The sequence below is a fragment of the Parasteatoda tepidariorum genome, chromosome 8 (assembly GCF_043381705.1).
Source record: "Parasteatoda tepidariorum isolate YZ-2023 chromosome 8, CAS_Ptep_4.0, whole genome shotgun sequence".
Classification (NCBI taxonomy): Eukaryota; Metazoa; Arthropoda; class Arachnida; order Araneae; family Theridiidae; genus Parasteatoda; species Parasteatoda tepidariorum.
In genome coordinates, this window is record NC_092211.1 from 17,531,321 (window position 1) to 17,553,028 (window position 21,708).

General features: G+C 28.4%; 2 protein-coding genes and 1 long non-coding RNA gene across 6 annotated transcripts in view; 1 reads left to right on the forward strand and 2 right to left on the reverse strand.

The window, feature by feature from the left end:
- Positions 1–11,301, reverse strand: part of LOC107446751 (dosage compensation regulator mle) — a 59,727-nt gene extending 48,426 nt beyond the window's left edge. For 2 of the 4 annotated variants that reach the window (XM_071184328.1, XM_071184327.1), the window contains exons 1-6: positions 11,170–11,268; positions 7,703–7,824; positions 6,031–6,174; positions 4,201–4,389; positions 2,740–2,879; positions 655–799 (exon numbers count right to left, since the gene is read on the reverse strand). In XM_071184328.1, the coding sequence (XP_071040429.1) occupies positions 655–662 (8 nt within the window). In that variant the 5' untranslated portion in view covers positions 663–799; positions 2,740–2,879; positions 4,201–4,389; ... (1 more) ...; positions 7,703–7,824; positions 11,170–11,268. Of the gene's footprint in view, positions 1–654; positions 800–2,739; positions 2,880–4,200; positions 4,390–6,030; positions 6,175–7,702; positions 7,825–11,169 lie in introns of all 4 variants that reach the window. The other 2 variants (XM_043043229.2, XM_043043228.2) reach the window with 2 other exon arrangements.
- A 228-nt stretch (positions 11,302–11,529) lies between these two features.
- LOC107446750 (RNA polymerase I subunit E) lies at positions 11,530–13,574 on the forward strand. The gene has a single exon (XM_016061492.3). The coding sequence runs from the start codon at positions 11,530–11,532 to the stop codon at positions 12,709–12,711; it is 1,182 nt and encodes a 393-aa protein (XP_015916978.1). The 3' UTR covers positions 12,712–13,574.
- A 2,856-nt stretch (positions 13,575–16,430) lies between these two features.
- Positions 16,431–21,284, reverse strand: LOC107446753 (uncharacterized). Its single transcript, XR_001584426.4, has 2 exons — positions 19,746–21,284; positions 16,431–16,942 (listed from the first exon to the last, which is right to left on the reverse strand). It is a non-coding gene; the product is annotated as an uncharacterized lncRNA (long non-coding RNA).
- Between the last annotated feature and the right edge of the window lie 424 nt (positions 21,285–21,708).

Here is a 21,708-nt window from a genome sequence, read left to right on the forward strand (position 1 = left end):
CCAACTCAAAAATCCTGAAAATTTCTTGAATAAAATCATTAATGACACATTTAAAAATTTAATGTCTTTATAAATTTAAATCATTGATATTTTCAAAACATGAAATTCTAAATAAATTATATGCAGCTCAATTTAAATGAATAATAATTTATAAGTTAACTTTTATCTCTAATCACATTTATTATTCTACCAGAAAAAAATATTAACAAATGAAAGTGACAAGTATAAAATCTAGTTCTCATATTTTTAAATATAATATACAAGAGTTTTTAAACATAAATGTGATCGATGATTTCTCGAAACTTCTGATCCTTGGATTTCCGGAAACTTCCAGATCGCGGTTTGCAAAAATCTGGAAGTCTGGATTTTTCTCGGAGCACGAACTTCAAAATTACTTAGGACATGGAAATCTTATTAGATCAAAAGTTGTATTGTTAATTTCCATTTTGAACACAAGTTATTTATTTATTAACTAACAAGCTGCACATAAAAGACAATAAAACATTAAAAAATAATGAGTGCTCTGAAAATACAACAACACATTTGTGAAATATAATATTCCTTAAACATAATATATAGTTAGTTACAAAAAATACATATAAATTAACAAATATAAGCAAAAAAAATTTAAAGTATGTTTTGCATTCAACCAACCTTTTCATAAGTAATACATTCCAAAGTTTGTAACGTGAGAGGAATTGGAGATAAAATGGGGATTGACTGTTTTATCACTTGCAGCAACAACATTTTTAAAGTTCTGATTAGTAATAAACTTCCATGAGAATCATAGGAAAAAACGCTACAAAAAGCAATCACAAATATATTACATACATATGTAAGCAAGATATAAGTTCAAAATAAGTAGACATAATCTAGGGATACACAACTTGTGACTTGGGGGGCAAATACAAATGTTAAATGTGTTGCCCTCTGCATTTCAACCTAAAATCGAATTTAAAAACAAAACAAACTACTTAACAAGATCAATAAAACCTTGATCAATCGTTTCTCTCAGGGCTCCTTATTTTGAATGATAGATACAGGAAAGAGGCTGTTGGCGAATCAGATACAACTTTGAATTATATAGACTCTATGGACAGCCACAGATAGTGCAGGTCATCCGAAGCAATAGATTAAGATGGCTTGGCCATATCTGGAGAGGTTCAGAAAACAATGCAGTACAAATCGCCACCTTTAAAAATCCTTCTGGATCTCGGGACAGAAGAAGACTTCCAACTAGATGGCTGGATGACACTACTAAAGATCTCAAAGTAATAAAGATTAACAACTGGAAAAAAGTCGCCACGGATAGGAGGCATTGGTGGTTCCGCGTGGTTGAGGCAGTCAAGGCCTGTAAGGGGCTGTCGTGCTAAAGAAGAAGATAGAGGAAAACAATAATTGCAAGCTACTATAAATTATGAAATAATGACTTGAAAATGTATGAAAATTAGTGAAGAAGCAATGAATACAGATTGCTATTCATTTTCTGTAAGCTTGTGTGAATGCAGAAATTTCATCGTTTTGAAGGCTGGCCTTATGTAAGTTTTGGCATTCGTTGTGGTTTTGATTTACCATCTTCATAAAGATTAATTTGCTTTTCTTTAGCTTCTGGAACTATTTCTTGAACAGACAACATAAGTTTCAACATTTTCATCAGCTGACACATAAACATTAAAGATACTGTTTGATCAGTTTTCCCTAAACTAGAACAAATTCTCATTTTCATAATCATTAGCATCAAGAGTTACTGTTTTCCTTTTTAAAATGAAATAACTTTAATATTTTTTCATACATCAGTAGTATTTCTGATTGATAGACTATACACTATTCCAAAACAATCTAAACAGGTGTCATTTTAAAAATAGCATTTGAGATGAGACGGTTAAAAAAGGTGATATGTAAGAGAAAACAAAAGATCTGGGAACGATGGATTGAGGTTTAACTGCATAAGAAATTTCATAATTGTTTTAAATTAATTTAAATAAACTTTGAAACAATGCTGAAAATTTCAAAATTGAGAGACTTTCATGAATAAAAAAAAATATTTTTTTGAAATAAAAAATAGAGTAAAAAGAGTTAAAACTTTTGGCATTCAGACTAATACTTTGGCATTTTGGAATTTTAATGTTATAATTTTTATAACTGAATAAAAAATAAAAAAATTAAAGTCGGTTTAAGACAATTACAAATATTTTTTATACAATATAAGTTATTTTTCATATAATTTATTCATTTCAGTTAGCAGGTAAGGATAGCACATTAAACACTTGAAGGCAATAACTAACCCCTAAGCCACAAACTGTGTGCCACTAATCTAAAATAAAGCAATTGTATTTAAGTAGACTTAACAAAATTGATCAATGTTTAAACTGTTATATACATACATAACACATTTAAAATTAAATAATGATTTATGGCAAGGAAAATTTAAGTATTTCCTTCCCGTAAACATTACATTAAAATATCACAATTAATTTGTATAGTATATAACAATTCAATCATTGGTTACAGTGAAACATATGTAATATAATGTGCTATGTCCACTTTAATACATCTTTTTATTTCCCTCAGTTCTTTACACAGCACTGAAAGAAATATCTGTGAAAAATGAAGAAAAAAAAACTACATAAAAAACAGCTGCAAGTGATAAGACAGTGGTGACAACTAAAGAATGTATAACCTAGAAAGGTACAAAACAGGAATTAGAGATTCTAAAATAGTAAAAAATAAAAAGGAAACCTGTTGTGATCAGGACCAACTTGAGAATATTTATACTCAGGATTTAACTTGTTCATCTGGAGAAATTGGTGAAGCCGTGATTTTGCATTATCTAAAGTCCAGTTACCATGGATTCCAGAATTAATATCCAAGTCTTCAGCCTGATATAAATATTATACACATGTAAGAGTAATATTTTGAGTAAGAGCTCTAATTATGAAATTTTAATTTCAAGTAATCAGATGTTCAGATCCATGCCTTAATCCCCAATTATGATGTGACTTTTCTAAAAAATTGATTTCCCAAAAGTTTATTTATTTAGAGCTCTACTTGTAAGTTTATATTTTTATCTAAACACAGTACTGTTTGTCACGAAAATAAACAAACATTAAAAAAAATTAATACAAGATCATTTTTTTTTCTTTTTTGGAAAACTAGAGTTTGATGGTCTAAGAAAATATCTTAAGTCAAGCCTAATAAAAAGAAAAACAAAAGTTTTACTCTATAAATGTCTTATCCGATCATTGCTTACATACGCATGTGAGACCTGGACAATGACCCGTGGAGATGAAAATATGATAGCTAGATTTGAGAGAAAAATACTGCGAAGCATTTTTGGTGGAATAAGTAAAAGCGGTACCTGGTTTAGAAGATCAAACACGGAACTTTACAAAGCATATAAAGAACCTGATGTCATTAAATTTATCAAAGGATTAAATGGGCAGGCCACATCATAAGAATGGAGGATAGCAGGACAACCAAAAAAGTTTTCAGTGCCAGGCCAACAGGTACAAAAAAAAGTGGACGGCCAAACCTAAGATTTTTAGACTGCCTTAAAAAGGACCAACAAGTTTTAAGGATTATAAACTGGAGAACCTTGGCTAAGGGAAGAATGTCTTGGCATAGGCTTGTTGAGAAGGCCAAGGCCCATCCTGGGCTGTCGTGCCCATGAGAAGAAGAGTTTTAGATACCTCAAACTTAAATTTATTAACTTTCCCTAACTTTTGGGTTATTCAGTTAACTATCTAGACATTTCCCCGACTTTACCAGATTAATAAAATTCCATGTTTTCTGGCTACCCTGATTTATTCACTGCATTTTCTTTTAACATTTCTATGTTTATTTTCCACCTACTAACATTTTTTTTCTCTTTTAAATTTTACAAATCACGGAACAAATAATATCAATATCCAGTGACTGAAGCACAATTGTGTATTCTACCAGGGAATATAAGAATTAACATTTTTTAAATATATTGGTGAAGGAATAGAACATTGATAAATAAACAAAGGAATTTTTGGCTTTTGTATTCTCATAAGACATTGGGGAGAGGAATTTGTAAATTTCAAATTCCTCCCTCTAAAAAATTTTCCAAGTCACGAAATTTGGTAAAAAGATGTTCGGCAAAACGAATCCCGATTATTATTAACTATCTGGATTATTAGCTAATCTTAGATAATTTCAGAAAGCAATATTCTTTACCTCCTCCGTCCGTCTTTGCTCCTCAATTCTTTTAACATAGTCAGGTGTAGATTCTTGATTTAAAGGCACGTAATCATTTCTGATAGGATAATTTTGCTCAGAAGAAGCTAATTTAATATGAGGAGCTACAGGTCCACCAGCAGGTAATTCAGAAGGGCCACTATTATATGCATTTGGAACTGCCTGACTCTAAAATAAATAAAAAATTACAAATTTTAACATTAAATACAAATAATGAACCAGTCACTTAATATGGAAACAAATTTATTTCAAGATATATTATTATAAATTTAATGTAAACCAACAAATTTCCTGATTTACCAACAAAATTTTTGGAATGAATAATAAACCAACAAATTATTATTTTTTTTCCTGATTTACTGATTCTTTGTTACAAAGTGCAGTTCAAAAGAAAAGAAATTCAAAATCAATTTAATTAGTATCAAACATAAAAAGTTTATTACAGTAAATAAATTAATGATATTTAAGTAAAGAAATGCAAATAAAAATTTACTTCTCAAAAGATTATCAAACAGAGTTACAGAAACCTAATTTGTAAAGTATGTCTAATATATATATATCCGTCGTTAAACAGCCAACCCAATTTTGAGTTTACGACTACTTATGTTCAACTCCGTAGCCTTGTAATTTTGAGCCAATCCAAAAGACATTGAAACTCCTGGATCACTACCCCCTGAGGTATTGAGAGGATATATATATATAACGTCGTTGCCGAGTGGAAGGATTAAAACAGGTTTTAGGCCGGGAAGGAGGGTACAAAATTTATTTATTAATTATCAGTCAGAGCAGTCATGAGAAAGTGTAAAAGTGAACACGAAAAGTTGCGCTCCTTGGTTATATGNAATATTAAGTATAAAGTATAATTTATAGGATATATACTTTCTTTATAATGCCATTACATATTTCTATTAATATAGACAGTTTCAGAGCTTTTTATTCACTTTACTTTTTTGGGATTTTATGAGCTGAAAAATGACAGTTTTCGTGAGAATGACCCATATATATAACGTCGTTGCCGAGTGGAAGGATTAAAACAGGTTTTAGGCCGGGAAGGAGGGTACAAAATTTATTTATTAATTATCAGTCAGAGCAGTCATGAGAAAGTGTAAAAGTGAACACGAAAAGTTGCGCTCCTTGGTTATATGTTAGGGAAAATCTTGCAAAGTAAAATCCGTAAAATGTCTTAATTTAGGGAAAGAGGAAAAATCTTAGTAATTGCTATTGGTTTATCAAATAGATTGAGTGTTTCCCACAGAGTGCAAAGGGGAAAATGTCATGCTTTTTATTAAATGCATACTTGAGCCAAAAACAGATTTAAGAACAGGATGTGGCTTTTAAAAGTGTGAGAAAGTATTTCGATTAGAATACTTAATTGGGATAACATAAAAAAATTAATAGAAGCTTTTTATGTTACATATATATATAAGGGTATAATATATATGTTTGAAAGAAATAAGTATAAATGAAATAATACAAGTTCATTATGGTTTATCACACATGCAAAATTCTTTCTAAAAAAATGTGAACCAGCAAATTCTTTGCAAAATTTGTCAGCTTTACATTTTAATTTAACAGTAACTTCTAATAAAAAAAAAATTATCAATTTCCAACTCTAAAAATAAATTATTTTTATACTTCATATTAATGATAATTAATAATCCAATGTAACTTTATTTTGAATTTGACATAATACCTAATAGTTAAATTGAAAATAGAAATTTTGCATCTATTCTCTAGTAAGTGATGAAATGGCACTAAAATAAGAGAGCAAATATATGAATAATAAAGTTAAAAGGTTATTAAACTTACAGGTAGTTCAATAGGAACCTCTGATTGTGATAATTTTCCTTCTCGAACAAGAAAAGATAGGAAGTCTCTCGCAGCATTAGTCTGAGCATCCTTTTTGTTTGTAGAATTGCCAACACCAACATATGAAAACCCAGGAACAGTTACCTACAATATAAAAGCAATGAATATGCATTAATTTTAAAAAATCAATAACTTTTCAAATAATTTCCTAGTAACAAAATTTAACTAAGTATGTCCAAAAATATTTTTCAGGAAACTAATAACTATAAGATTATATAAAACTAGTCAGAAAGATTATATAAAACTATTTCAAATACCCAGAAGAGACCTTGGTAAACTTAATTTTTCCTCTAAGTAAAGATTTTAATTATATTTCTTAAATAATTTCTACAAACCTGGATGTTTTAAAACTTTTATAACACACTAGAGTTAAAATATAATCAAAAATTTGTTTTTCCCTTTTAGAAAGTACAGGGTATCTGCTACATTTTAGATTTTCAAATTCGTGACTTTCCATGACTAATTCCTAGAATTTTTCATGACTTAACGAAGTTACTATTTTCTCCGACAAAACACAAGAAGTTTAAAAAAGCATTATAATAACATAAATTGAAATGATAGGTATAACCAAAACTGTTATGCTATGCATCTTCATATTTAAAGACTTTAAATTTAAAAAAAAAAAAAAAAAAAAAAAATCAAATTTTTTAACAAAANAAAAAAAAAAAAAAAGAGTTGAAAAAATAGCAAATAAAATAGCTGAAAAAAATACAAAAGCAAATAATTTTTTACTGCAGAATTATATTCTAAAGATACTTTTCTTGTTCATCGGAAAGGAAAGAAATACTCTTCGATTTTTCTGCTCTCAATTCAGAATAGAAAAAAATTCGCCAATGACTGGCTTGCTTCAGCTGAATTTTAAATTAATAAAATAATAACAAAAATTCTGAAATCACAGAAGATAAAAGATAATTTGCTCTAGTAATGTTTTTTCCTTCATTTTTTGAAAGAGCACAATAACTTTTTAAAGAACAAGATAAAAACGTTTTATATTATAATAAAATATGTCTGTGAGTGGGGATTTTATTACAAATTCAGATATTCAGAGCACCATGAAATAGGGGGGGGGCTATTTTTAAATTCCATTTTAAAAATTAGATTTTTCAGCAATCTAAAGTCCGGACTTTTCATTATTTTCCTTAAAAAAATAGTTAAAATCATGACATTTCAAGACAAATTTTGTTCAATACGACTTTCCAGGTGCGCGGATACCCAACAAGTAGCTACTTCTTTCAGCTGCTTAGCGAACAGAGAAAAGGAGAAGTTATTTGAGAACAAAAATAATTTGTAAGAGAAAGTTTTTTTTTTTTTTGCCCTAATATTTCTAAAAACACAATTATGATTTGAAAAACAATCACAAGATAAAAAATAAAAAAATGTTTTCTTCAATACAAAATTATAAAGCAATGCTTTTGCCGAATTGTAAAGTAAAGAACAACAAAACTAAGCACATTTTATTCTTTGTCATACAAAATAAAGTGGTACATTATTTACAAATTATCCAAACATAACTTTGATTACAAAATAAACTAAAAAATACATACTCTTAAATAGGTTTATTCAAACAGAAAAATTATTGCAAATCTATAAACAAATTAAAGGTATACTGTACCTCACACAAAAACCTTGGCCTATTTTTGCCACCAGAATTTCTGACTTCATATGATGGGGTACTTTTATTTTTACCACACCAGGCATACAAAAATGATTTAGTAACATCACCCATGTTAAGAACTAAAATGGGAAATGTAAACATTAATGTTTATAAATAATACTAATTTGAAAATTGAAACCAAAAATATAAATAATAATGATGATAAATTAAGGTAAAAATTATAAATTTGAGCCATTAAAGGAATATCAATAAATATATACAGTCTAACCTCATTAACACGAAATCACTTAACGTAAAATATTGCTTTGCAAGAAACAAGTGTTAAGACCTGTGCGTCAGAAATCAATTATTATTGTATTTTATATGTTTAAAATGAAATTTTCAAGCTGATTATAGCTTAATGGCTTAACATGAAAGGAAACTGGATACTTTCACAATTAATGTAATTTAATAAAAACAAAAACCAGCAAATATTTAGTTTTTAGTTCAAATAAACACAAAAAAATGGAGATTAATATTTTAGTAAATCTATGATAACTTACATTTTAAGAATCAAACATAAAAACATTTTTAAACAAAATCTTTATAAAAAAGCTTGCAAAATAGGAAAAATCAAACTTAAGCAAAGACTGCAGCAAATTTTACCCTGGGTCTCGTAAATCTTTTGTCTACCTTTGCTCCAGAGGATACAAATTTGCATCTGGGCAAAAATTACTTTTCTTTCGTTTGTAAAAAAAATACGCACTTAGTTTTCTTTTTAAAGTTTTTCTGTTTTAGTATAAAATAGGATATTAGTTTATAAATTAAATGTTTATCACTTAAGTTTTCATAGATTTGATAATAACTCATTTTACCAATTTCAAGTACTCCTTTATTTATATCAAATATTGTTATAAGGTAATGAGATCATAAATAAATATATTTTCTTAATATTATGGTATGTAATATAATTGATCACACCGAATTTATATATATGTAAGGAATTAAGCAAACTAAACTCTAAAAATTTCATTTTACAAATGGAAATTAGTGAATGGCTTCTAAAATTGTTTATTTTTATTTGTTACTTGGTTCAGTATTAAAAATTCTTTAAAAAAATGCTAAACAAATTTTAATTATTTTTGAAATGCAAATACAATAAGTATTGAAAANCGACGATCCCCGGAATTTCCGGGTATCAAAGTTCAAAATCCCCGGAATTCCGGGGTTTCTCCGGAGCACAAACACCCCTGCAATAAGTATTGAAGCCAAATATTTTTACACTACATTCTTAATATTTAACGAATCTGAAATAATTGAATTTTTTATTTTAATTGTTATTAAATAAAACCATCAAGAGAGGAATTAAAATTTTCTGGAATTCTTAAAATACATACATAACTTTTTTGCATAACTAAACATAAAATTTTCTTGCTGCATTTAAAATATTAAAAGTCCCTCATTTCATACTTTTTTAAAAATCTTGGCTTTAAATATTATTGGGTTATCTCATAAAACTACTTGAGAATACTGAAAATCTTAAAAGTAATAAAATAACAATTAATAAAATGTCTGTCCCTAACAATCATTCAATAAGAAAAGGGTCTATATAATCCTGTAAAGTCCAAAAGAACATGAAGACAAGTATCAGTCGTTGTACACATTACTTCCAGAAGTGGCAAATCAGACAACTGATTCTCTGGACATGTAGGATAGAGTAGAACTCTGATTAACCCACACTCTTAGGACAAGGGACACCTTTCGGTTAATTAGAAGACCTTATAAAAAGTTGCTTTTTTAATGAAATTACATGAAATAATAAAACCAAATTTGAAAAAAAAAATTTTTTATTTATTTAAACAACTTAAAACTCCTCATGCACCACAAAGTATAGCATGAGGCTTACAGTTGTAAGTAGAAAACAAAAGGAGAAAAATTTACAAATTTACATTAAAAACAAAATTCCGCAAGGCCGCAAGACTTTCAATACTTTTGACCAGTTCTGATAAGACAGGTGGCCAACAAATTGAAAGACGTCTCAAATCAGTCTTTAAATTCATTCGGGCACTCGCATAGAGACTACAGTGAAGAAGAATATGTTCAGCATCTTCATCAGCATCACCGCAAGCACAAATTCCACTGGTCTGCAGATGGAAACGAAATAAATATCTCTTAAAATTTCCATGGTTTGTTAAAATTTGGGTCAATTTAAAATCAGTTGCAAAGAATTTACATTGCAAACGGTGAAAAATGGATGGAAAGAACCTTTTCGTCCAAAGCGACCGAGGTGAAGCAAAAAATTCTGCATTCCAGTCCGCAATGATTTTATCTCTAGCGATAATTGTGCTTTATTTTTCTGTCATAAAAAATGATAAAATTAGTGAAGAAAAACAAAAATGGTATATTTTTATTTCCTGTTTATTTATAATTCATAAGTAGCCAAATATCAGATTAATCTTTACTACAACTATAGGTTAATGTCAGTAGTAATAATTATAAAATGGGACTCATAACACTTTTACCACATAGCAGATAACCAAAGTATCAAATGATCGGATGTCCAATAATTGGAGTTCTACAGTACTTTTGATTTTTTTTTTTTGTTAATTTAATCACTTGCTCCCAATCCTGATAAGATAATTCTTACTAGGTATATCAATTATTAATAACTAAGTGTGCAGTGATTCATATAATTTTTAAAAAATTCAGCAATTTAGATAGTGAGATTAATTAATGATTTAACTATACAAAACATTATGAAAAATAAGAATTCTGATTGTGTTACATTAAAATATCAAAGAGATATTTCTAAATTGTTATCTGTCGAATAAATTTTGCACATCTTTTTTCAAAGAACATATAAAACAGGATTTGCAGCTGCCCAGAAATTAACAAGATTTGGAGATCATTTTGCTGCAAGTCATAATATGGAAACCTTCCCAATGATGAAGATTAATAATAATAATCCTTAAAAACCGAAACAGCACATGATTGAGTTCGTCCTGCAGTTTAAAATTATTCATAAATAGATGTAGAAAAATCCAATGAACAACTTGAATAATGGAAAGAACAAATCAAGACAATAGGTATATACTCCATGGCGTCTGTATGCAAACAAACATTAAATGACTTACACTGAATGTAATCAAGATGTGGAAATTAAATCAGTCACCAACAACAATATCAGTAACCAACAACTAGAAATAAAAAGTGCCTAAATATGATGCAGATATTGAATCTAAAATGGTTCAAATGGGAAATATTCCCCCAAATTACAATAATTTATGAAATCTATGCTTAAATAAGTTTTCATAGAAGAAATAAAAAATATTTAGCTTTATTTCTATACAAATAACACAGGGAATAAACAGAATTATTTTGCATGGATTGTAGATCTGTTTAAATAGCAACAAATTAATAACAGTAGTTAACAAAATAAATATCCTGTTTTTTTGTACATTGAAGAAAATTAAAATTATTCTAACCTTTTATTTATACTTCTTTAACCATCAATAAATCAAATGTAATAAATTAGCTATTTTTCATAAACGAACAACCGGTTTTCACGAAGATACACAACACTTCACTTAAATAAAACATTGTTATTTTTTTGTACGTTTTTAACGAAAAAACATAATTTATAACAAGTATAGAGACTTAAGCCAGTTCACTAGTTGGTTGCAACCGATAGATAAACACGTGTTTTGTTTGTTTATAAACAGTTTAGTCTATTTTTTAAAAAAATTAATTACAGATCTCAAGCGATAAAAAGCTTTAAAATTATTATCACTATCTATCTATTACTATCTGTATGAAGGATTTTAACTGTTGTTTATACATTTAAAATGGAGCAACCCGATGAAGTTAAATTGAAATTTTCTTCCAAAATCGGCAAGAAAGCGCCTGTATTCATAGCTGAATTCACTAATGGTCGGGTAGATGCTGATTCCAAGATACAATTTGAATCGTTCATACTGGAAAATAGAGAATCTATGATTGGAAGTGGTGATGCAAATAGAAAACTGATGGCTAATAATGGCCGTTTATCGTATCTCGGATCCTCTCGTGATGCATCTGCTTTACAATATTTTGTAGGCGTTCGCAACAAAAATACAGGTAAAATGAAACTATACGACTCCACTCGTTTTATTTTAAAACCGGTGATAACTTCTAAAGATGCGATTGTTAGTGAAAATACAAATGCTGAAAAAAATTATTGGGAAGATCGAAATAAGTTAACTCAAGAATTTGGTGGTAAAACACAAAAACGCATTTTAAAGGCAAGATTGAAACTGGATGTGAAAACAGATTCACTAGAAGAGTTAGCTAATGATGATTCTGTCAGTGCAAGTCCTCAACCTCCTGATCCTTTTGCTAATTCACCACAAACCGTTTCCTACCTGCCACCTGCAAATAGAAATGCGCAATCCCTTGACGAAGTTTTTGACATAAACGATATTATATCGCCTGAAATTGAAGCAAGTCTTCGAGATCATGCGGATTCATGGCTTGAGACATACGAGACAGATAAGGATACTGCTAAACAACATTTCTGTAAATTCGTTCTGGAACGCATTGAGGGAAATCTGCAGAATCCTGAAAAGCTGAAGTATTTGCTATATTATAATCATTTAGTGACATTTAGCCAGTTGACTTATGCCGATATTCGTAAAAAAGATCCGGCGCCACTTATACCAGAGCCATTGAAAGGAAGTATGATACGCAAGTTTACGTTGACTACAAAAACTGAGGGTGGTCGTACCTCAAGAAGCTTTCCACCTCAACAAAAAGATAAATTAATTGCTAATCTTATTGTTCTGGCACTACTTATTGATAATTATTGTGCTCACATGCCCCACATTCTAATGGATCTTAAAAGAGTCACTCCTAAACATTTTACTAACATTGCTCAAACATTGGGCTGTTTCATAACTTCCCAAAAACTTGGAGACCAAAGTGAAAAATTTGTTCAGCTGAAGCTACCCTTAAATATAGTATTGCCAAAATATACTAAAAGGCAATTTTAAATCTATTTTTTTTTTAACTTTTAAAACTGAATTTCTTTTATCAAAAGTTTAATTGTATTATAACAAAAATTTATTCATTTTTAAAAAAATTTCTCCTATTTCAGTAAATAAAATTTTTCTTTTATCATAACTACGTTTATCAAACATTTAGTTGTGTTAATCAAGAAATTTATATATTTGATCTTTGTTTATTTCTATAAATTTATCATTGCAAAAATATGCTAAAAGGTAATTACAAGTCTATTTTTTAACTTTTTAAACTGAATTCCATTTATCAAAAGTTTAATTTTATAAAGCAAAAATTTATTCTTTTTTTTTTTTTTTTAAATCTTTTAAAATTTCTCAGATTAAAGTAAATATATTTTATCTTGTTTTATAACTACATCTTTTATCAAATATTTAGTTGCGTTGATCACGAAATTTATATTTCTCTTTACATATTTGATCTTTGTTTATTTCTAACGAATTTTAAATTTTTCACCATGGCTGTATTGTGTGTATATAAATTGAAGTTATGTTGACATTCAATTGTTAGTACATTTTAAATTCCAAACCAAAATTGGACAATTTTTTTAAGTGATGATTGATGTTTATTATCTTATTGTAAGCATTTACCTACTATTAAAATTTTATGACTACCAACCTTTAAGTTGTGTTTGCTTAGAAAAGTAAATCTAAATCAGGGAAGATTTTAATAGCCTTTTAGGAAATTTTACTTTAGTTGTAACTTTAGACATCGTGAATATGTTTTTGTTTAAGTAAACAATATTGAATTGTATTGCATTACTATAGAAACTTTCACTGTAATTGACTTGATAATATTTTATGAAAGTAAATAAAATTTGTTACTATTTCTATTTTTATTAATGAATATTTGTTTTACACCCACAGTATGTTTTAATTAAAAAATTACTGTCCATATTTATCTTTTTTATTCAAAGAAATTTTGTTACTGTGTTTTAAGATCATTTCTTAATATTTTGTCTACCTTAGCTTTCCTATGTAAACACATTTTCTCAGACTAAAAAATTATTTTTGAAAGGCAATAATGTTTAGTTCCAAATTTTGTTTTTAACTTAATAAGGTTTGTTTCATAAATAATGAATATAAATTTTTTTTCCAACGAGTTTTTTTAAACAAGGTGCAGTGCTACTGCACTTTCACAATATAAGTAATACATTTAAGCATGAATGATCTGATTTACACATATGTTAGTAATTAGTATTTATCGGTTTTAATAATTTATGTTACAAAATTAAATTATTTAATAATATCATAAATTTTTAATTTATTTTAATGTTATCATTGATGCTCAAGAGCGAAAGACATACAATTTTCCAAAGTCTGTCTTTTAATTTCAAAAATATGTCTTAGATTTGAAAAAAAAAAATTCAGAGAATTTTCTTATGTATATCTGAGAAAATATAATATTGATAAATTTGAGTATAGGCTCTATAAATTGTGAAAATTTGACTTGGTTTTTCAAGGTAAAGACTTATGAAACAAATGTTCAGCCTTGTGACTGCACTTATCTTGAATAAAAAGTCCTTAAGTACTTTAGATTTGCATCTGCTAAATGCTCTGTAGCTGCTGTTCCTTATATATAGTTTTAGAATCCTTTTGTCTTAATGATAAATATATTATTACTTGCAAATTAATATTTAAGTAATAAGAAAAAAATTACTGTCAAGACATTTAGGTACCACTATTATAAATATCGTCAAGATTCAACTATCTATCAAGTGGCTTTAACTTAAACCCACTTTCCGCAGTAAAGATTTATTATGTCAGTTTAACTTATTTGTCTTCACTTAAATATTAATTTGTAATTTCCTCCAAGTCTTTCTTTTTTTTTTTTTTTTTTTAATTTATTATTTTTCAGACAACTATACAGCTTGGCTTAATATTTGTTTAACTCTATCATTAAAGCATTGTCATTTTCAACTGGTTGATAATGTAAGATTTTTATGCAGTCTTCTATTATATCCATGTTAAAAATATTTTTTAAAAATAAATTATGTGTACTTGCGATCTTAAATTAATTAGAGGAGAAAGTTTCCAGACCCACCATTGTAAAGTTCAGAACAGCAAAGTACGGTTTAAAATCATTACAATTTCTCTAATGAAGGAATGTATCAGTCTTTAAGCTTCCTTTTCTAAATTGACTAGTATTTTAATACTCTGTTTTTATTCAACTCTAGAGTGATTATGCAGTTTAAAAATGTTAGTTATTTCTCACTTAATCTGCAACCCCTACTGTGCCTATTTACAAATATATATTAAGGGTAGTCATGGCTGAACACCCTCTACTGTGATTTATCATGTCTTGTTATAAATTGTCAGATTTTTACTTGAAAGTTTTTTGTATTAACATTCTTCAGCTATACAATCTAGCATTTTGTTTTTAAATTTTAATACTCCTCGTCTAAGCTGCTACATTCTGTATGAGGCAAGGCTGTCCAAATCAGTTTCTGTGATCTGGCACCATTCAATTTTCATTCTAATATTAGTAATTATATTTGCAATTTAATTTTCCTACAAGCGAAAAATAGCACAAAATGAAGGCCATTTATTTGTGCTAAAGGTCGTGGGTTCATTCTTCATCTCTAGCTAATCAGTTCATCCAACTATGATTGGTATTGGGTTGAAAGTATTTAGAGCTGGCTTTGATACTAGCATTCATTCTTTGCTTACATTGACTATCTTAATCACGTCTAGTAAGTAAACCTTGGACTTTTGAGGTGTATATTGCAATATTATTACAATGAATAAACTATTTAAATGCTGTTTACATAATATAATTGAATATGTGGTAAACGCAGTTCCTAAATTAGTGCTTAGCAAACCTAGGAATAAATTTACACTCTCTCACAATATGCCAGATTTAACAGTCACTTGTTTCCAAGGTCCATGTTAAATTTTAGGTTAAGTAAAAAACTGAATTGTTTGGTATATTTTTGGTTTTAAAAGATAATAAAACAAGTCATATTTTTAAGAATTTAACTTAAAAGATATAATATTCGAAGAAAAAAACTCATGTAAGGAATTAGAATGCATATAAAAATATTCTTAAGCATAAAAATTATTTTAGTTTTGTAAACACATGTCATTCTCATACAACCTCTTGAACTATTTATTCTCTTAATAACTTATTAATAAATTTATTTTCAATAAAATTGTCTAAATTTTTAAATTGTAATTCGGTGAAAAGTAAGTAATACCACAAAAATGTTAAGAATATTTTCATTTACCAATTGTTTACAACAGATATTAAATTAAAAATAACACAGATTTATTATCATAAGAGTTTCGAAAATAGTTATTCTCTATGTATATGTACGTTACATAATTCTCTAATTCATTTGTTAATTATGATTTGTATTAGTGTATTTAGACACATTTTATTCTGGGATTCATTTGAAATTATGTAAGGAAAATTTAACCCCCTTCTAAGGTAGCACCCATAGACAGGTGTCCCTTCTAGGTACCTGTTTGCAATGACGAATTTTTAAAATAAATTAATTAGAAAGTGTTCGAATTTTCTCAAAAGGTTTGAAATATATATTGACCTTTTATGTTTAATTAAGTTTACGAAATTTATCAACAGTTGACATGCCAACCCAATTTTCAGGGTTTTCTGAAGTCGACTACAATTTAATAAAATACATTAATCTCTGTCTAAAAGATAAGAAATATAAAGCAGATAAAAATACACATAATTTTGAAGACAAAAATTTATTACAAATACATTCAATCATGCAACATCATTTTACAAATTAAAGCTTCAGAGCTTTATTAACACATTTTTTGATAAGTGTTTTATTTTTCAAGGATAAATTCAACATTTCAAAAGTTCCCGAAGACGACTAATATGGTGAACAGTGAAGAAACCCGAAACCAAGATATATAATAGCAAATAAAAATATATTCAGCAAGCTGTAATAGTTCATCTTTTGATTTACAAGTTCTTTTCCAGATAAATCTTGACCATCTTGCTGAAGACGACGATATGGTGAACGTGAAAAAATAAAAATATTATATTCATAGTCCATCATTATCTCATTAAAAAACAGGAAGATATAATAGTTCATCTTTTGATTTACAAGTTCTTTTCCAGATGAACCTTTAACCTTATTGAAGACGACAATATGGTGAACGTGAAGAAATAAACCCATAACAAAGATTTGTAATGGCATTCCGTTTTCTTCCTTCTAAAGACCTCTCCACAACCCTATATAAAAAGAAAACAAAATAAATTTTTTGCAAAAAAAAAACAAAAAAAAACTTCACCTATCAGAAAATTTATTTGTTAAGCAAAAAGCTGCTATTCAGATTTATCAAACAAATACAATATTTTTTTAAGGATCAAAGATAATGTTGACAATTCAAATTCAGTAAAACAGGGGTTAAATGTAGTAAGGTACTGCCCATGGTCCTAAGGCCATTGGAGCTGGTAGAGTCTAAATCAAGATAAATCTTAGGGTTTAATAAAAGTTTTTTTGATTAATTTGCTAATCTTAACAATATGTACCATTACTCAAAAGCTCTATGGCGAGTGATTACAAGTTTAGACAGCCATGGTCAATCCACTCTCTCTCTCATGGAGGACAATAAAAAAAATTTAAAATTGGTGACTTGCAAAACTAAAAAGATTGGGAACTGCTGCAGTAAAACACTGTCTCAAACGGACAATGTAAATTGTTTTTTAACTGAAAATAAGATTAGGGATGTTTTTGACATGACAGATTCTGATAGTTTTATTTAAAAATAAACCTAATAAAATTGCTGCCAACAAATTGTACACCAACAAATATTTTAATTCATAACATGTGTTATGAATAAAAATATACTTAAGTTACTAGATTACTTTTTTTCTCGTACAAACTAACATTGAGATGAAAAGAAAAGTTTTGAGATAAAAAACTTCTTCATCACAAAAATATGTTCAGAGAAGTGTGATCTTTTCATTCTGATGCTTCACATAATCAAGCGACTATCTATACTGGAGTTCCTTATGTGATTAAAAGGACTATTTCTTTTGCTACAATCTCCGATTCTCTTGATCATAGTCCAGCAGCGAGGTGGGCACTTCTAAACACTCTTTTTTAGTTAATAAAAGAGAAGTTCTCACAAATTGAAATTCTGCACTTCTTTTTTAGATGAACCCCCTTCTCAATACTGCCAAAAAGAAAATCTTTTTTTTTTCTACTCTTTTGTTTGATTTCTTATTTATATCTGGCACCTGGTCATACTTTGAACAGGCTGTGTAGCCAAATTTTTCAACAAAAAACAAGCACCTTTTTAAGCACTCAAAAAATATTTTAAAACACTATATACATTAACAAAATGCAAAAATTTAAAGACTTTTCATGATCATGATAAGGATTATATATACTTACTATATGAATTATATAGGATTATATACTTACTACACGAGACAATTTTAATAAATTCATCTTTATAAGAATCGTAATTTAAAATTCCACGTGGGGTAAAATAATCTTAAAGAAAAGTAATTATCAATGTCATTAAATATACAAACATTTAGGAACTCAGCTCCAGGTAAAAATATCAAATCCAACAATATAAAGAAATTTATAAACAATCCGGATAATAAATTATTGATGTCACAGCTAATATGGCAGTATACTTAAAAATTACCCTATTAACCTAAGAGTTACATTTTAAAATAAATGCATAAAAATAAACCAGATTCCTTTCTGTATTTAAACTATCTTTTCAAATCATATCTTCCTTATTCATTCTTGGAAAATATATTGTCTAGCTATTGATTACCTCTATACTTCATTTCACCTTAAGTTGGCACTGGAGAGAAAGGCAGGTAGCCGTTGTCATAGAAACTAGGTTACTCTTTAAGTCGGTTGGGGGATGAGGTAGCAAAAAAAGGAGAGAAAGTGGCCAGTTTTGGTGTTAAAGAAAACAAAACGCGGATTATTTTTTTAAAATTATTTTCTTAAATCCAAGAATCTTACTAAAATTTTGAGTTATTTTAAAGAAAATAAACCTTATATTGAAATTTTAAAACTCAATTTCAACAAATTCAGCCAATCACAATCAATGGAATTTACATTAAATTTGCAATTTTTTGTAGTACAGCCTCTATAAGACATATTTGATTTATGGATAACTGGTAATTTCCAACTTATTTTTTAATTTCTATAACCTATTTAAATAAATATACACAATAACATGGGCAATATTTAATCACAACCATTCCAAATTGATGAATCTTTATTCATTTCTGTAAAAAAAAAAATTGAAAAATGCCTACTAATTGTCGCTCTTCTTATTTCTTTACAAGGTGTAAAAGATCTTGTTAATATTTTTTATCATTGAAGTTACAGGTACTTTTCTTGTACAGGTGTCATTTTCATGTACTTTTTCAAAATTTAATTGTAGAAGTTTAATACATTTAAAATATATGTGTATTCTTTTCTGATAAAAAATAGCTGTCTTCTTTAGAATAATCTTATACATAGAAATATTCAAAAAATTGTATTATCAGGATTTTGGTATTAAACAAAACTTTTATACTAAATTTCATCCAGAGTCCTTTTTAACTATAGGCATTTATTTAGCTTAAGAAGCTAACTTAGATTTGTAAAAAGATATATCTGAGGATGGGTAATTGTCTTTTTCAGTAACTTTATTGAACTTTCTAATTCAATGAAAATAAATGAGGTAATCACAATCAATGTAAATTGATTTAAGCTTTGATTTATTTAGTAACAAAGCCTCACGGAGACTGATAATTAAGATGAACATTAATATATATTACATACTGATAATACATATTAATATGCTTGGAATATTTGCTGTTGAGATACAACTATCCCAACACATACACTTCTTAATGGTGCCAATTTGATGGCTGGGCACCATTAATGTTAGAATTTTTATCTGATATCCTTACTTTCTTTCAAATAAAATTTGTCCTTTTTTCTGTTAAAAATATAGAAAGGTAAACATATCTAAAAATATAACACAAGATAGTTGTAAAATTATTTGATTACTTCAGCAAGTGCACATCACATGAAATATCAATTTTGTTTTTTTCATCATGCCTTAAGTTTCAGAAATCAGAACTTAGCATATATCTCTGACCTCATTTTTAATATTTCATTCATTCTTTTTTATTATCTTTCCCAGAAATGCTGTTGAGCAAGAGAAAAATATGAACAAGAGAAAAATTATTTCTCAACTCAAATAGATAACTGCTAACACAATTGTAGTCCTCCTCAGAAAAGATACAATATCATACAGAGATAAGAAAGGCACAGATTTGTAAATTTTTATTTTTTATATTTGCATTGCTTTAAATAGTGTAGTTTTCTTTTGTTTGTCACTAGTATAGTATAAATGTGAAACTGTAGGACTTCACCACTTGAAAGAGAATAGGCCAGTAAAGAAGTTTAATGTGAAGCATAAACGTTAATGAATTAAATATACCTTGTGATTCCAATATTGTCCTGGTTTCTTCTGGTAAATCTTTATATTTTTCCAGAATAATATCTCGGACAAATTTATCGTAAGATAATTCTTTATTATAGGGATCTATACGTTTATTATGTTCCAGAAAATTTTGGAAGTCAGAAAGCTTTTCTGATAATACTCCCCATCTCTTTTCATCATCAGTAGCTCTATGGAAAGCAAACAAAACAAACAAAAGAGCGTATCCGCCGCATAGAGTCGATTCTTCGTTTTGATACTTCTTTCGGTTATATTTCAGGGGATAGTTTTTTAAAGCAGATGATAGAAATTTATCGAACTCGTTTGCACGCTCTTCATCTATAAAATCACGGGGATGTTTACCAAACGAATCGAAGAAAATAAAATTTCGTCCGTCATTTTGGCAAACTAGCCAATGTGCATCTTTATTTTGCTCGCATTGGGTATTGACTATAAAAATATAATTGTTATCAATGTCTTTAATTTCATCAGATCGGAAGACATTTACGTTAATGAATTCCAAATCTAATCTCTTTTCTGAATATTTCTTCATTCTTTCGAATTCATTGAGGATTATTGCTCTCATTACATAACCATGTAACATCTTGCTTTTTTGATGATCTGTGTTAGGAGAAGAGATGGGGAGTAATGTGTCTCTGTCAAATCTGTAATTAGTTAAAAATTCTTGTATTTAATTTAAAAAAAAGAAGGTTGAGTTAAAAATCTGATCAATTTATATGATCAATTTATATCAATCAATTTATATCAATTTACCATGCAATACTTTTTCACATTTATCTGTTGCCAGATTTTAATGTTAAAGAGTTTACTTTTTTTGCTGACCTAGAAATAGTTTGCTGTTATCGCCATCTGCTGTTGAGTTTACAACGCCATCTGGCATTGATTTAATGAACTACTTCGTTCTCAAGCCTTTTGTAAGGTCACTTGGCAGTTTATCGCTATTTACTACTGGCTGAGGCTTGGCCACCACTATTATTATTTTTGTTTGCCAAGGGCTGAGGCGTCAAAATTTTTGCATTGAGAATACGTATTTGCTCAGCCAGTTGTACGTACAGACCTAGACGGCATTCTCAAATGAGGAAAAAGTCAGATTCCCGAGTCGTGAAAAGTGTTGCACCAAGCAGATTCTGCTTTTAACATCTAAAGTCTATGGCGGGCTTGTCATACTTCGAATCGATTTTTCTTGTTTAAGAATCGGAATGATCAATTTTTAAAAAAATACCATTGATTTTTCAATCTTTTCAATTCACGAAAATGTGGGTCAAATTTTTTTATCTTTAATACTTTTTGTAATATATCCTTTAAACTCAAGTCACTTTCTACCTTTATGTTAGGGAGGAAAGCAACTTTCTCTTCCAAGTTCATCCTCCAGGAGACAATTGTGGTCTCACAGTGACGAATCCTCTCCGTAGGTGGTCTTCCTCCCTCTCTCCAAATTACTTTTACTCTATTCTCCTATTTATGGAAATCTTTTTCTCTCGATCATGATCATTATCCTTTTGAAGA